Raw genomic sequence first — 18123 nt, 5'->3', positions numbered from 1 at the left:
CTATTTTGAGTTTCTTTTAATTTCCTAAAAGATAGTTCCACTTATAAAAATTATTACAAGTTACTAAGAATTTACTATCTTGTAAATTCGGGTCGGTGAGAAGGCTATAATCCCTGTATGATTATATTCAACGATTAAAGTTAAGTGCTTTATCAAAATTTGCTTTAACTTTGGAGAATTTTTTGAATATTCGGGTTTTTAACGATTATCCTGCCTAGTCAACACCCCCGATTCGTTACATTTACCGAACCAACGTGTGACTGTTCGGTCAAAATTTATTTAAGAAATTTCAAATAATTAAAATTTTTATTATCGTAAAAGAACCACACACGCCCGGATCGTTACGGATCGCTACTAGGGCGTCAAAGACCCTAGCGCCGGCTCTGTATATATATATATATATATATATATATATATATATATATATATATATATATATAGAGAGAGAGAGAGAGAGAGAGAGAGAGAGAGAGAGAGAGAGAAGTTTCATAAACGTTTTACATTTTTCACTTAACTCTGTATTCATACATGATTCACACATAGCTAACGAAGCGTACAATAGGTTGAACAATTTTTGTGTGTGTGTGTGTGTGTGTGTGTGTGTGTGTGTGTGTGTGTGTGTGTGTGTGTGTGTGTGTGTGTGTGTGTGTGTGTGTGTGTGTGTGTGTGTGTGTGTGTGTGTAAAGCTGCTGTATGGAAGTATCTAATAATAACAATAATAATAATAAATCAGCAGTACTTACAGGCTCATGATCTGCATTTTCAACCTGACGTTCAGAATCATAATTTTAAGATAAGGTAGTTATTATTATGCTTAAATGTATGTTTTATTTTCTGAAATTTCCCTCGGCAGAACTTTGTTTTTTTTAGGGGAGGAAAAGTCCTTCCATGAGACTTAATGACTTACTTTCATTTGTGAAACTCTGATAAAAGTCCTTCGAGTCCTAGACAGGATTCGAACCGAGGTCTTTCGATGAAGGCGACCAAACGACTTCATCGAAATCGACTGAGCTATGGAGGCTCTATGGAAGTATATACTAATGAATCTGAATCCGTAATAAGAAAACAACAAATAAAAGTCGTGTAACGCCCTTTATTCTCCAAAGGGAATAGGCAAAGCTCTTTTACTTATGACTTTTGGAAATCGATGAGCAGCTGGTGTTCATCCTTAGCTATCATCAATGACTGAGTTCAGAATCATTTAATAATTTTCAAGGCACTGGGAGAGAGACTATCTCGAACAATCGCGCCATCTCATGATCGTAAATCCCAAACACTCGTATTGTCTGAATTAAAGTAGATTTTTTTGTCTAAATTTTTCTGAAATACGAGGTTAAAACTCTAGTTGTCTGTGCCACAAAGTCGCTAACTCGGGAAGGAAGACAATATTATAAATATTACATTTCAAACGTTTTACCCCATGTAATCCAGCTGTAAACCAAACATTTATTTCACAAAAACATTTAGAGGTATTTGATATAATTTTTATTCTTTATTACCACTGTGACATATGTTTGGCTGTCATATTTTCTGGGAGTGGGGGGGGGTAACTTCAGCAGAAACTTTGTCGGTAGTGCTAAACATTCATTACCCAACATGTGGTTCTTCAACATAGTGAACAGGTCGAAGTCTGGAGGGATCCTGTCAGTAGTGAATAAGTTACATGGAAGTATTTGTCATGTGATTAGATACATCACTTAATATATCGCCTGCATTGTCATTAAAATGCGCAATATTCGATTTGAATTGCATTCTTCCTCCACTTCGAAGTCTTGTTTCAGTAACACAAGAAACAAAAACGAGTATGCAACATTTTTATTCAGAATCTGGCTGATATTAAGGCTGAAACTATTACGCTATCCTACTGGCAACGCATGCGCAAAGTGCAGAAGGTTTGAAATGATTTTTGTATGTTACTGTCAATTTCTGTTAGAACTATGGTATTGTCTGTATAATATTAAATTTTGGTACATATGAACATAGTTTTCGTTCATGTGTACATGTGTTCATTAATGTTTATTTAATGTTTTCCCTAATATTATGTGATCCAAATACATATTATAACAATAACCTCTTAATTATGAATTTCTTTAAGAAAATCCAAATAGGAAGTGGTTGTGATGCTACCTGAATAATGAGGCAAGTGAAATAGATTACCTCTTAACTAACAAAAATATATCATTCAAGACTCGTAAATCTTGATTCGTAAATGACAACTGCATTAGATTTGTCGCCAATATCCACGAGAATACAACAGCAACATTCAAGCATTTTAAAGACACAAAGCCTGTCAAAAGCACTCTTATGAACAAATTCAACAAAGGATTCAACAGTGATCATTTGATATCCTAATAGAAGTGAATGAAAAAGATAATAAATTATCCTTCTCCATCTATAGAAAACTCACCAACACAGAAAGAGTTCTTAATGCGGCCTCACACCACCATTCCTCGCAAAAAAAAAAGGGACAGAGCTTATTTCCAGCACAGAAAAACAGAGAAATTAAGAATTTCAATATTTAACACAGATCCTCAAAAAAAAAAAAAAAAAGGTTATGAAGCTAAGACAATAAAAGAATCCTGTACACACCTCCTACAAGCATCTCACAAAAGCAAGATTTCAAGAACGCAATCACGCTTCCATACATCAAGAATGTTACAGACAAAATGGCTAAATTACTAAACAAACATAACATCAAAGTGGCTTTTCTACCGTTGGAAAAAATTTCATGATCTCTACATCCCCCAAAACCTCCACATAATCTTTAATCCTTAATCCTTTAAAAAACCAGGCGTATATAAAATTCATTGTTCCTGTGCCATCTGCTTTGTAGGCCAAACGGGAAGATCAGGGGAAATGCGCATGAACGAACACCAAAAAGACGTACAAAAAAGAAGAGAATACAAATCAGGCCTAGCATACCATACAACTTCCACCGGCCATAATGTACTCTGACAAAAAACAAACATGTCTTACATTGAAAAAAATTGTTTCATAAGGAAATTTAAAGAAGCTACAAACATGCTGAGAATTCCAACACAATGCAACATAAACCAGGGCGTAATTCTACACCAAGTTTGGTCAGCATTGATAAAAAATATACCCAACTCAGACCTCGGACAATGTGAACGTGAACAACAGAACGTGGCAGCATCCAGCATCGTTCAAACTTAGCATTGCACTGAATCTAGAATCGGATATTCAATTTAATAATAGTTAGACTGCCAACTGTATATAATGAATTAATTTGAGTAATTTCTCATTTCTTGTGTTTAAACTTTTAGTTACCTTTGACCCCTGAAGAAAAAAAAGTATTTATTTTCATTTAGCTTAATAAACATGTGGTCCAATTACCGGAATCTTTCTTATGAACTGCTAAACCACAGAAACCTTCGCATACAAATAAAAGTATTGCTCATGCTGAAAAAACGAGGATAAACATCTCAGCAAAGAAAATCTACCAACTGCAATGGACTATGAACGTTGCAAGACTGTACAGAAGTGTATTACAGAGGACATAAGAAAGTACAACTGTGAGCTTATTCGGAAACCAATTGAGAATAACCACAGCCTGTGCAAATCCGGCATCAACTGGGAAATGGAAGGAAACAAATAACTGCCTTTAAAAGTGATGGTAATGGCCAAGTTAGTAAAAAAAAAAAAAAAAGTAAAAGACTAATTTGAAGATTGTGAAAGAATTCGATGTAAAACTGTACAGCAATGGTGAGGATAACGAAGCAGTAAAAATTATACCCAAGGAAAAGCAACGCCGTTCCCGCGGTAGAAAGTTACCCATGTTATCTAGAAAATGGCGTGAGGAAAAGGTCAAGGAGAATATGAAATTACTATAGATATCTTAAAAGCTGCTAGATCAGAGATGAAGACAGTACTGGCCCTACTATTTAATAAATGTCATGAAGAAAGTCGAATTCCCATGAAGCGGAAGAATGCCACAGTTCATTCTGGCACTCTGTCTTTTATATAAAATAATGGACAGAGGATCTGTAAAAACTACGTAACCTATTAGCCTCCTACTTATAATTTACAAAATGTTCACGGGTGTGTGCTCAGCCGCTTGAACAAGCATGTCTCAAAAGTGCTACGAGAACTAATAGGGAGGTCCAATGAATACAGACTCCCACTCCTCTTGGCACTCATTGACAATGAGAAAGCATTTGATTCCATAAATCTTGATTCCTAAATGACACTGCATTAAAATTATCGCCAACATCCACGAGAATACAACAGCAACATTCAAGCATTTTAAAGACACAAAACCTGTCAAAATTGGGAAAAGAGCGATATCACCAATCACGTGAAGAAGGGATGCGGCTGTTGAACATTATTACACTCCCACACGAGAACACTGCCTGCACAGTTAGAAAGATGGTACGGAATTCCTCTTTCTTTAGATCAAACAACTTCTAGATCCATTTGTAGGCTAAAAAGGAGCTTAACAGAGAACAGAACTACATTGCATTTGTTGTGTCTCCGAGTCACATGTTCCTAGCACCAGTTTCGACGAGGTCTGTGGCGATTTGTGGTTAATGGGATACAAACTACTGCCGCCTTTCCTCAAAGGCCACTTGAATTGCACTTTCTTAACACAGTCCAAGTGGAAATGTCTTTAGCTGTGGTGGCAGCGGCCTGTATAGACATGATGACATGACATCATAGGGATATTGCTGTTAGAACCAGATAACAGGATGTTCTGGTTGATGTAGTCCTACGGACGACCTTGGCCAGCTCTTATTGCAATGGTTTCTGTCTGCTGAAACTGCATCCATAGTACCAAGACAACACTTCCTAACATTATTCCAAAGTGCAACCTTCGCTTGCGACTGCCCAGCTTCAAGTCGTCCGATCTCTGGCACTGGTCCGATCACTGTCTTCATCTCAAAGAATCATTTAAGCGATGATAGCTTCCCATCCTGAAAATAATGAGTGGGATGTTATTCAAGAAAATGAATGACCAAATTAATGATAGATTAATAAAATTTTAACAGTTTTTTAATCGTAGTAGTTTAGTTGTGAAAATTTCACTTTCGTCTGACATGTTTTCTATCTATACTTGTCAAGGTTATTACTTCATTTACAGGAAATATTGCCTGATATCAGTGCCGTAGCGTTAATTGAGAGAGCGGTACCCTCGCCCAAGGCAACATATCTTAAGAAACGCTATTTAGAGTCATAGAGCATTTATTTATTTATTTATTAGGGGCGCAAGTTTTGAAATGCTCCGCAGGCGCCGATTTGAAACGCTACGGGCTGCTTCTTATATTCATATCTAACCATCCAATATAAAATCAACAATGACATCGATTGAACAGGATAAATTTGGTGTGTTTGATGAATAGTTAGTATTTCTATTCGTATTGTTGAATTGTTAATTCTTCTAAACCTTTTTTAAACCTCTGCCGATTAGATATTTGAAGGGAATTGGCATTTCCTCTGACGAAGTTGTTCAATCTAAGTGTCTGCTCTGGCAGAGTTCCTAGGGAGTGGAAAGAGGGTAAAATAGTACCATTGCATAAAGGTGGCTCCAAGACAGAGGTAACAAACTACAGAAAAATTAATATATCGGAAGCGATTGTTAAAGTATTGGAAACGTTGGTGAAACGTAAAATACAACATTGGATGGATAGGGATGCGATACTCTATAGTGGACAGAATGGCTTTGTAAAGGGTAAATAAAAAAATGCCACTGGCTTTATTCATTTACCAGTAATGGCTACACCATGTTGCTGCTCGACTTTACCAAGGAATTTAATAGAATACCACATGGAAAACTATTACAAAAACTGGAGATGATGGAAATGGATGTGAGGCTAGTAGTATGGAGAGGGGATGACTGACGGAGAGACACCATAGAGTAGCATATGGTGGAGTGGAGTCTGAGAGAATGATGGTGACTAGTGGAGTACCTCAAGGTTCGGTACTAGAGCCACTACTCCTTAATTTGTATATCAATGACATAGGGACAGATTTAAGATGGGATATTCAGTTGTTTGCTGATAATGCAAAACTGGGGAGTGCAATAGTTGATGAAGGTGATGTAGATATCCTGCAGGATGAAATCAGAAAATAATCAGCTGACGCCTTTTTTTCCCTTATAGGGAGTAATCGAAGCCGTTTTGCCCTATCTAACTTTTGAAGACTGAATGGGCAGTTCAATCTCCACTGGCAGCCAATCAGAGACAGCTGGCTAGAGGCTATCACTAATTAAGCGGCACGCAGTGAAGAGAGAAGGCTCAACAAATGCCGCCATCTCGTGGTCCCTAACCCTAACACAGTATATTTAATGTCTGAAATAATGTGGTTTCTAAGGTCGATTTTCTTGAGTTTACGGGACAAAAAACCTGAGTTTCCGGGAGAAAAAACCCGTTTTCCCGTGCCAGAGATCGACTAACTCGGGAATCGGTCGAAAAAAGACTTTAAAAAATTTCCTCTAGTCGACGACTAGATTCGAAACAAAGTCTTCCTTTGTGCGGTCAAGCGCCGTGATATGCAAACGCCACATCCACTGAGGGATGATAATTTATTTATGGATGATAATAAAATCTTACAAAATGTAAGGTTATGAACTTCGGGTTGAAAAGGTTGCATAGGGTTTATCATATTGATGATATTGGTTTGCAAGAAATTGATGAGGCTAAAGACTTGGGGATAATGGTGGACAAAGAGTTAAAGTTAAGAGGGCATATTGGAAAAATTGGTAAAATAGCTGAACGAATTATTTCGATGTTGAAAAACACACTAACAAGTAAAGATAAGATAGTTTTCATTCCTTTTTATAAAGCTATGATTCGGAACATCTTGGTTACTGTGCATGCACAGATTTGGTCACGTGGGTTTCTTGGGGAACAGGAGGTGGTCGAAAAGGTTCACAGACCAGTGAAACAAGATGGTGACAGGTCTTTAGAATACTCCCTATGAGATAGTTTGAAGGTTTGTAGGTTAAAGTTTAGTTGATAGGCGGAAAAGTGGGGACAAAATAGAAATTTTTAAGATATTAAAGGGGTTTTATAAAATTGATGGAAGTAAAAATTTTCAATATATGACAAACAGTCAGAGAACTAGGGGCCATCCGTGGAAGTTCTGTAAGAGTGTGGCTAGTAGGGATGTGCGGACCAGACTTTTTTGCGTGGATACTGGTGAATAGAATGGACTGCCAGAATTGGTTGTGAGTTCCCTCTTAGTGAATGGAGAGGTATGATAGGATTTGTGTGTATGCTGCTTGATTTGGGCCTCTCGCGGTGAGTCATTGGACTCCATCGAGATGCCTTAAATAATAATAATAACAATACTTATTTTTATACAGTCTGTATTTAATACAGATATTTACTTCTGTGTGTATATATATATATATATATACAGTGTACGGTTTAACGTTTTTGAAGAGGGGAGGGAGTTGGATTTGGATATGGCGTCCTTGTAATGGTGTTTAAGAGGAATATTCGTTATAGGTGTGTGTGTGTGTGTGTGTGTGTGTGTAATTTCTCTCTAATTTTCAGTTTCGCTATAATATTTATATAGCGCCTGTTTCAGATCTCTGTATGTCCTTAGGTTTCTGTCGTCGAATGGCAGTTTGTTAGTTTGTTGTATAATAATAATAATAATAACTTTTAAATTATACAATAAAGTTGAAATTTTATAACTGTATTCTAAATATACTTTTTTTAATATAGAATTTTCTCGAAGCAAGATAGAACTCGTAAAATTGTCTTCAAATTCTGCAGCCATTTGCAAAGGACGATTGCCAGTCGAGTTGTCTGTCCAGAATCAAAGTTTTGAGTTTCTTAGAAGTTGTAAAATTAGTTTGGAACAGCAGATGGTGGTAAATGCCATACGTCTGATATTTTCTACAGGTAACGTTTGATTTTTTTTAGCAAGATTTAAAATGGGATTTATATTTCCTTGAAATATTAACTGAAGTAAGAAAATGGGATTTTCTTATGGGATTATAATTCTACTAAGGTCTTTTTTGCCACTTCAAAAGAAGACTTGTATAGTTTCTAGTTGGACTGAACCACTGTAATCCTTCTCTCCCAGTCTTTTTTCAGGTAATCTTTCCGAGTAACTCAATCTTTAATCTTCGGTTCAATTAAAAAGAATTTCTCCTTCCTCCCCCCTTCTACAAATTGACGTTTTTAGCCACTCTCCACAACTCAGAAAAATCTGCCATACAACTCATACTGTTTCCCTAATTCAGGCAATAATAACTATTTAGGATTTGGAACGTGGCGGTGCTTGTTTGTCGTAATCGTTCGACCTTTGCTTCTTCAAATCGTTGCTAGTTTCGATTCAACTATTAGTGACGAATGATGTCTAGTAATTTCCAAAACAGTTCTGCCTACTCACTTTTTGGAATGAAAGCCTGTTCGATCGAAAATGTCTCTGTTTATTTAGTCTAACATAATATTTAAAGCACACATTAAGAAAAGGTAGAAGTCAGGTTTCCTCGGAACTCATATTTCTAACAAAAACTATTAAAAATAAATAATAAAATATACAAAAAGGAAGAAAGAAAAGAAAAATATATACATAATATCGCGTTTATTTTAATTACATTCATAATCCCTGTATTATTATTATTTTTTTTTTAGGTATCCCACTACTAGAGGTAGTGGGTAGCTCAGTGCCTGTGTAGCTCAGTGGAAGTGGCGCTTGCGTCCTCTGAGCTTGGTCGCTTGAAGTCAGACTTAAGTTCAAGTCTAGTTTCCGACTGGAGGAACTTTTTCTAAGCCTTTCTTCGACCGATTCCCGAGTTAGTCGATCTCTGGCACGGACAAACGGGTTTTTCCTCCCGGAAACTCAAGAAAATCGACCGTAGTACCCACATTATGTCAGACAGTAACCTATCTTGTTAGGGTTAGGTACCAAGAGATGGCAGCACTTGTTTGCCAGCCTCTTCATCGGTGGCTGTTATAATTAGTGATAGACATGGGCCAGATATCTCTGATTGGCGATGGAGATTGAACTGCCCACTCAGTCTCCAAAAGCTAGATAGGGTTAAAAGGCCTCGCCTACTCCCTATAAGGGAATAAAAGGCGTTAGCTGATTTTTTTTTTTTACTACTAGAGGTTGTAAATCTATAGTATATTGTTACTATGGACAGGCTTAGGATTTTTTAAAAATTTTATTTTTTATCTATTTACACCAAAACATGGAACGTGTTCAAGCCACTTCAGGACTCAAATAAGATGGGCGATGGTCTCACACTGGGCATTGAAATCCATTTCCCATCTAAAGACAATCCCAAATCCATGCCCATGGCAGGATTCGAACCCACTGCCGGTTCACGTATACGTTAACGACTCGGCTAACCAGGCCGACAGTTATTATTATTATTGTTATTATTATATCTGCACCTTGTTGGTTGGCCAAGTGTTTCAACATAGATAAGAGGAGTACTCGTTAGTTATTCGGGCGATCAATCCTGCTACTATTATTGTTATTTCAAATACTTCGTGAATTCAAAGTCTGACCTTTTGAAAAAATATGAAAAATACAAATAACATCTATAGTAAATATTATTCGTACAAATGTTATGGCTAAGCTCCTGTTAAGGATCGGAAGTTGGAACATTCGTTCCTTAAAACAAAAAGCAAGAAGAATTAATTGAGGAATTGGATAAGCAAAATATAAAAATAGCTTTCATATCAGAAACAAGAAGGAAAGGTAAAGGAATATATAAATTAAATAACTACCACATTTTTAGTGGAGTAGAGAAGAAAAAAAAACCTAAAGACGTTGTGGGAATAATAATACAAGAGAATTTTCAAAATGAAATAAACGAATGGGAATACATACATATCTGAAAGAATTATGAGAATAAAATAAAATTGCCAAATAAAAATCTAAATATAATCATCGCCTAAAGCCTGAAGAAGGAAAAAACAATAACAGAAACTGGAGAATTCTATGATAAGCTACAAAAAACTGTAAAAAAATATATCATCAACTGAATTAATAATACTGGCAGGAGACTTAAATGCAAGAATCGAAAACAATGGAATACCAGGAACATATCCAACATTCAATGGAACAACTAAAAACTCAAATGGAGTCAGATTGATTCAGTATTGTACAGATATCGAATTTAGAATAGATAATACCTTCTTTAATCACACAATAATGTGCAGAAATAACAGAGGAATATTTACCATACATTATAACAAACAGAACAGTAATCCAGATGAAATATTGGATACTGATGGGAAAATTTTAACAAAACATGAATAAAGTGAAAAAGCAAAATAAATAGATACAAGAAAATAATTTACGGTTGAATTATTACAAGAAGACAGTATTATAATACCAAAACTGACTAAAATATCAATTCCAAAATATGTCCGAGTACTTCAAAAAATATGAAGTACTCGGACAGAAATAAACTGGAAAATACAACACAAGATGAACTTCTTGGTATACTGAAGAAACCAAAGCACTATCAGAACCAAGAAAACTATATTTGTTAAACATTTACCCGATAAAACTAATATAGTCAAATATAATGAATATAAAAGAATAAGAAATGAAATAAATAACAAAATTTGACTCATGAAGCAATAATATAGGGAAAGTTACTCTAAACAACTAGAGCATGACTTTTACAGAGCACGAAAACAGTACAGAGAATGATCCGAAATGAAAGAAAAAAATTTGTGAACACATAAAAATCCCAATCATAGAAATGTATAATGAAATGCTGAAATATAGAGGTAAAGAAATTATTGAAAACATCAAATTGAATTAAACATATCTTTGAGAAATAACAGATTCCCAATGAATGGGGAATGAATGTTACAATAGCAATATTTAAAAAGGGAACAAAATCCGAACCCCAAAACTATCGAATAATAAAGTTACTGTGCACCACTCTAAAAATATGCACAAGAATTATCAAAGAATTCGAATCAAGACTAAATTATTATTGAAGAACAACAAGGATTTTGTAAGGGAAGATCATATACTTATATGGCATTTGTTATAATGCAAACATCAGAAAAAGCAATAGAATTTAACGAATTTATTTGCTTCATTGACGTAGAGAAAGCTTTCGACAGAATCAGATTACAAGATGTTCCGAAAATACTAGCGTTAAGAAAGATACTACTACTGCAAATAATCGAAATGATCAAAGATGAGTATACAATGTCTTATTAGTATACTAATATCTTATTACACACACAAAAAATGAGTGTGTAATAAGATATTAGAACACAAATACACAAAAAAATCCTTATAGGGATAAAGAGATCAGACAAGGTGATTTTTTAAATCCATGTTTATTTAAGATAATCATGGACGAAATAATAACAGAGTTTAAGAAACAGAAATTAAATGTTATTAAAATTAAAAAAAGAAAATTTTAATTTGGTTGGATATGCAATATTATGATATGATGTAGCATTACTTGCAGAAAATGAAGATGATCTCCAAAAGCAATTATCCAAACTGCAACAGATATGCAGCAGTTTTTAACATGCAAATATTCAACAGAGAAATAAAAAAATAATGGTAATTGCAAAAGAATCAGTCAGGTGTATACTAAATGGAAAAATACTGGAATAAATAATGAAATTTAAATACCTCGGAATATAGTGAACAGTGAAAATATAACACAGGATGAAGTAAACGAAAAATCTCCGAAGGCTAGTAATTTAGCCTTCGGAGATTGTTCACTAATCCGACCAATGTTAACGTATGCATGTGAAACAAGAATAGAAACATCGAAAATACAACATGCGAAATGAAAACATTATGAAAAATAGTTAACAAAACACAATTTGATAGACTAAAAAGTAAGAGATTTATGAAGAATGTCATCTACAACTCATAAACCCATGGATAAAAAAAAGAGGAGATCAAAATGGAATCAACATGTTAACAGAATGGACCCAAAAAGAATAATTAAACTAGCAAGAGACTGGAAATCAAGCACAAAAATATCAGTTGGTAAACTAAGAAAAAAAGCAATGGATAGACTGTTTCCTTCGAAGTATTGAGATGCAATAAGCTGAAGCTTAAAGACAGAAAAGGAAGAATAATGAACTATCTACACACACACAGCTCTGCACAGTTTCTAGGGGAGTAGCCTTGTGTTCATTATCTTCTCCATTTCTTCAGCCTTTTGAAAAACATGAAAAATACAAATAAAATTTGCTAAATATTATTTGTCCAAATTCCATATGCTCCTGTTAACAATTTTTGTCTCGTAATTTTTGTTTTCAATTAATTGCTGATAGCATTTTGATAAACGGTTAACATGAATATATTTGTAGAAAATTGCAAGGAAGAAAGTACTGCTTGTTTTGCGTGAAAGAGAGGGAAATAAATGAATAAGAGATAGATCATTATTCAACTTAATTGCTCTTTCTTTATTGAATCAAGATGTGTTTAGGGAGCTGTTAAGGGAAGCTCCAAGTATGAGAACACTGTTCGACAGATTTCTGATTTGTTTATAGTTAATAGGTGTTCAAAGATAACCCTTGCGAAAGAGGAAACCTATTTTTTATACTGATGAGAAAATATTTGCAATATGTTTGTACCAAAAAATATTGAAGGAGTTTCCCAAAGAAGAGAAATATCTTCTCGTCGTGTGTGCTCTCATCTTATCGTATCCCCTCAAGATTTCAGTATTGTGAGAAGTAAGACTGGAAGAAAACACTTTTTTTTGCGAAAAATAAGACGGAATTGGGTTTTACTAGATTAAAATTAACCAAGTTATCAGAAGTCATCGAAGACTGTTTTGGAGATCATAATTTAGTTGTAGAAGTTGATATGGGAACGTTATGGCGAACTGTGTATTCGATTGCTCTTACAAATTTAATGTCAAATGTGGAGTGTGCTCGCAAACTATTTCTCTTTGCTTCAACTTTTCAGGGTTACCGTTTAAGTAGAACTGAAATTAATTAAATACTGGGTTTAATATGTCGTTTGGTATTATATACAAAGTGATTTTAATATCTGTTGGAGAAGAAACGTATCCACTTTGTGCTAATTGATAATCTAAATCCATTTGTCCCAGATTACATACTGATGTGCAATGTGGAAATCTATCAAATGCTTCTTCAAATTCTAAAAAATGGTTGGTACATCCGTACTGCTCATGTTTACCACTATTGTCACCTGCTTATAAAACGGAACTAGATTGTTGAAGCAAATGACTTTCCTTAAGAAGCCCTTCGCATGTACTAAATCTTTTCCTCTTCTATCCCAAACAGAGTTTTAATTGGTAATTAGTCCATTCGAAACCTTAACTACTGCTCTATTAGTCTTTAACAGGTGGTAATTTCATGTTTCTGTTCATCCCACCAGACAAAAGGCTCTTATTAAATATACTAATTAAACTATCGTAAATTTACGAAAAATTTAATCATTTTTTTAAAAAAATCCTTTGTATCTTGCGAATCATAAATTAAAAATATGAACTTTTTACACATGTGTATTTTCTTTCTTTTTTTTAATAATTAATAAAATACGTTAAACTCATGCGTTGAAGTTTGGATTCTTTTGAAGTCTTTATTGTACTCCACCGCTAAAACACTGCACTACCTCTTACTCTCGCTAACAGCCTTCACTTGGGAAGGCTGTTAGCGAGAATTTTTTTTTTCGCGAAAAAAAAAAAGAATTCAATATTTTCATTCATTTTTTTAAACTTTTAACTTATCTATCCTGTTTGTGGACTAGAAGTTTTTACAACAGTGTCAGATTGAATGTCTTTGTCATTTATAAATATAATAATCATACTTTATTATTATAATATTAAATAAAATTTATTTACAGCATTGATAATTTTTTAATTAAAAATTATAAATATGAAGAATTTTAGTTTGTTATATTAATTCTCCCCCCCCCCCCCCCCCCCCGACCGTTTAAAATGAAACTTCGATATTTGACTGTTTCCATATTTCATTATTGCAATAGCAATTATTATTTTTTTTGAAAGAGTCATTTGCTTTTTTAATTTTTAAAAAAATACTTGTTATGTTATTCAAGAATATGCTATAAAACAGATTATTTTTCAAGGGGATTTATTATTTTCCTTTTATTTCAGAGCAAGGAATGAATAATGCCATCCGCTCGGATTATTTTGATTGGTATTTAAAGCTAGACAACTTGATAACCTTCAATAAAGCTGTTATCAGATGGAATTATACCGCCAACGTTCCAGTAAAAGTAAAACTCTATATCTGTGGTGAGATTCTAAATATAATTTCACACAATTATTTTTTGAGTATTGAGCACATGGAATTAGCGAACTGAATTATAGTGAATTTTCTATCGAATATATTAATTTCTTGAGTATTAAGTATAGCGTGCTCCTTAATCCTATTGTAGATTGGAGGAAGGGCATCGGAATGCTAAGGCAGATAAGATTATCATATCTTATCTTATAAAAATAGACGAATCATCATGAGAGATTTTAACAAAAGCGACACCAGTAGAAACAAGAAGAGCACATGGAAGTAGGGACAGTGAATCAAGTTCAGCAGGGTGTCATTATAAACGTGGTATCCACTTCTCCGGGTTGATGAGAATAATCATATAGTTCTGACATAACTACCGAAAAGTTCCAGTTGCAGTTCTAGAGAGAGCAGTACCCTTTGTGAATCAGTATGCTAACAGCAGACAAGTCGAGAGGCCTTTCTTGGTTTACGTGTGTTGTTGAAACGCCGTGTTTTAATGGTTCGACGATTTTCTTCTGCAACTGAAATGACTGATTAAGCAGCAAAGAAACTGTATCAAATTTTGCTTCAACTTCAAATAAAAAAATAAAAAAACTGCAGCAAAAAACCCACCGAATTGACCACTGCCAGGAACAGTGCTTCAAGGTCAAGTTCTCAGCAATATCGAGTCAATGTTTTTTTTTTTTTTTCTTTTACATCAGAGGCATTGTCCACAAGGAATCCCTTCCCGTGCCGGTGAAACTGTCAACGGCAAGTTTTACTGTGAGATTTTGAAGCGCCTAAGAAAGAGCATTCGGCAAACGTCCAGACAATTGGTAGAGCAATGACTAGATTCTTCATCATGATGTTCGGAGTGAGAGTCATATACAAGCGAGTCATCGATTGTAGAATTCGGCTGCTCATTTCTTCACGGGTGCATAGGATTGGGCATTTCCCCCCAATATAGGTATCATATAATGCCCATGAGGAAGGTCTTTGGTGATGAATTCTTTTCTGAAGATAACGAATAACTGTTGTTGTCATTGTCTGGAATTAGCACCAAAGCAATTAATGCTTTGAGGCTAGTGTGTTATGGTCTGATTGCTAATTTGCCTGTTTTGAGGGGGGGATAAATCTGAGTTTCTGTATGGGAAAAACCCTCCTCCGTAGGAGTTGTGCTAACTCATTTTCACCTGAAGAGCCTTTATAACTGTTGTTCGCGTTCTTGGACAAATATTCTTTCAAACACTAAAAGGCACATCGACTCTGACTGAATTACGGAGGTTCCTTGATGATGGTACAGATTGCAACATTGTCTTTTTTTTTTTTCTCATAATCCCGCACGCACACACACTGAAGATTTCAAGGCATATTAAAAACAGGAATGTGTTAAAGTTAGATCATTTGGAAATTTTGTTCTTATGTTACCAATTATGGTATTGTTTCCCAAGTAATTTTGGCCTCAAATAAATAGGATGAGGGATCACACCAAATGATTAAAATTATCCACCACCTGAAGGCATGCACAACCATTTGTGACATAGAGAGACTCGTATCCACAACTTGATTGGTTGTAGAGACGCTAACCGCTCAGCCAACAGGTTGGCTAATTCGTTGCAACACATGGGGAAAAAAATGAAAAAAATTTACAATAAAACTTCAGGTTTTCTACAATTACTTATATATCAATAACTATGCAAGGAGAATTTGTAATCCTCATCCTGTTCTTCTTTCTAATCAAGGGGAAAAGAACTGTAGGAATAAATGAACTGTGAAGCATACCTTCAAAAAATCAATTCATCTGAGCAGTAGCAAAACATGGAAACCAAGTTCTCATTCTGTTATCCCATTCAAACTTTCATTGAACCCATGTGCTCTTTCATCCAGTTTCTCACAAACGTTCATCCCCTCTAAGTCTCTTTCCTCGCTCTGCAATGTTTGGCGGTGTGATAGTTCCGTACATGGACTCTATAAAGAGGGTCTATCACCAGCGATAAAGCGACATCATTTCATGGCTCTTTATAGCTGGTGATAGTAACATTCACTTATAATTTGACTAATAATGCTTTGGGCATTATTAGTCATTAGCATTATTGGTGAAAAGTCAGCTACTGGAACAAATTTGAAAACAAACCCCAACTCAACATCACTAGAGTTAAAGATCGGTACTATCAACATAAGAAGCCTGAATGGCAAAGAAATGGAGCTAGCTGAGGAATTAGATAAGTACCAGATCGACATAATAGGGGTGACTGAAACAAAAAAGACAAAAACTGGTGAGATCTTTCTGAGCAATAAATACAAAATATTATATTCAGGCAATGACAATCAAGGAAAAGAAGGAGTAGCCATAGTATTCAACACATAATACGAGGCTAATCTTCTTGAATGGCAGGCAGTCTCAAGTAGAGTAATGTGGGCAAATATGAGAATGGGGAACTGGACAATGAGACTTATTTGTGCCTATGGTCCCACAGAAGGATCTACTAAAGTAGAAGTGGAGGAATTTTTTGAGGCTCTAGAGAAAGCTACTGACACAATGAAAAGGAAGCGTTGGTCCTTGTTGGGGATCTAAATAACAGAGTAGGAAGTGATTGTCAGACATAGAAAAAAGGTTTTGGGAAAATTTGGAGAAAAGAGCAAAGCTAATAATAATGGTAAATACCTGTTGGATTTCTGCTAGGGACATGGACTGGTTATTACTAATACCATGTTCCAACATAAAAATGTGCACAAATTCACATGAAGAGAAGAGGCAAGGAATAAGAAAAGTCTCATTGACTATGTTATTGTTGATAGTGATGTTTTCTTCCTGGTGCAGGACACCAGAGTGTACAGAGTTTTTGAAATTGGAAGTGATCACCATTTAGTCTTGAGCAGGATAAAATTGAATTTCATATTGAAAAGAATGGCATGTAAGAAAGTTTTAAAGCGAATAAAAGTTGAGCAGCTCTCAGATGTGAACTGTAGACTAAAATACACAAAGATTATTGAAGGAAAAATGAAAGAGTTTGAGTACAGGAACCAAACCTTGGAGATTCAGTGCCAAGCCTTGAAGAAAACCTTGATTAATTCAGCTAGAGAGGCATGTGGTGAAGTTGTCTGCAAGGATAGAAAAATGAGAACTGCATAGTGGACACAGGAAGTTAAAGAGGCAGTGAAGGAAAAGAAGAAAGCATATCAAAAGTTCCTGCCAAATAAGTCAGCTTGTGCTCTTAGAGAATACAGAGACAAATGCAAGAATGGTAAACACTGTGTAAAACTAGCTAAACAAAAGTCATGGGTGGATTTTGGCAAGAATATAGAAAATAAATATCAAGAAGCTCGCAAAATATTCTGGAGGTTGTTGAAAAAGCTTAGGAATAGAGGAAAGAGTGCTGTAAAAGGAGTTAGAGATGATAAAGATGACATGAAAACGGGAGAAAAAGATAACCTTGAACTAAAGTATGGAGTAATTACTTTGAAAAACTACTAAATGAAACAAGCAGTGAGGACAGCACCGTGGTTAAAAACACTGACCAGGCATGCAGGCAGGAATACATATCCATACTTGAAGTAGAAAAAGCCATCAAAGGCTTGAAATGTGGAAAGACAGCAGGAGTAGATGATATTCGACTAGAAATGCTCAAGTGGTGGTATAAGAGTCTTACAGTGGCTGCACTGCATAGTTCAGAAAGCCTGGACAGAGGGACGGATTCCCAATGACTGGAGTAGCGCTCTCATAGTACCCATATATAAAAAGGGAAATAAAACTGAATGTGAGAATTACAGAGGTATTTCCCTACTGAGTGTTCCTGGCAAGATCTATGCAAGTATACTTGAGAAACGGTTGAGAAGAATTGTGGAAGAAAAGCTTGGTGAAGAATAAGCTGGATTCAGGCCAAATAGAGGCTGTAAGGATCAGATTTTCACTTTACGACAAATAGTCGAGAAAGCATGGTAATATAAC

General features: G+C 35.1%; 1 protein-coding gene across 4 annotated transcripts in view; it reads left to right on the top strand.

Moving 5' to 3' along the window:
- LOC150109869 (uncharacterized) overlaps window positions 1–18123 on the top strand; it is a 44352-nt gene that overhangs the window by 14154 nt on the left and 12075 nt on the right. For all 4 annotated transcript variants that reach the window (XM_090415500.1, XM_090415509.1, XM_090415491.1 and 1 more), the window contains exons 3-4: window positions 7689–7868; window positions 14063–14203. In XM_090415500.1, coding sequence (XP_090271626.1) covers window positions 7689–7868; window positions 14063–14203 — 321 coding nt within the window. The remainder of the gene's footprint in view (window positions 1–7688; window positions 7869–14062; window positions 14204–18123) is intronic.

This window comes from Typopeltis vanoorti, chromosome 1, assembly GCF_054136105.1.
Source record: "Typopeltis vanoorti isolate ZY-2024b chromosome 1, IOZ_Tvanoo_1.0, whole genome shotgun sequence".
In the NCBI taxonomy this organism is placed as follows: Eukaryota; Metazoa; Arthropoda; class Arachnida; order Uropygi; family Thelyphonidae; genus Typopeltis; species Typopeltis vanoorti.
The sequence above is the reverse complement of the archived record's forward strand: the minus strand, read 5'-3'. Positions and strand labels throughout refer to the sequence as shown.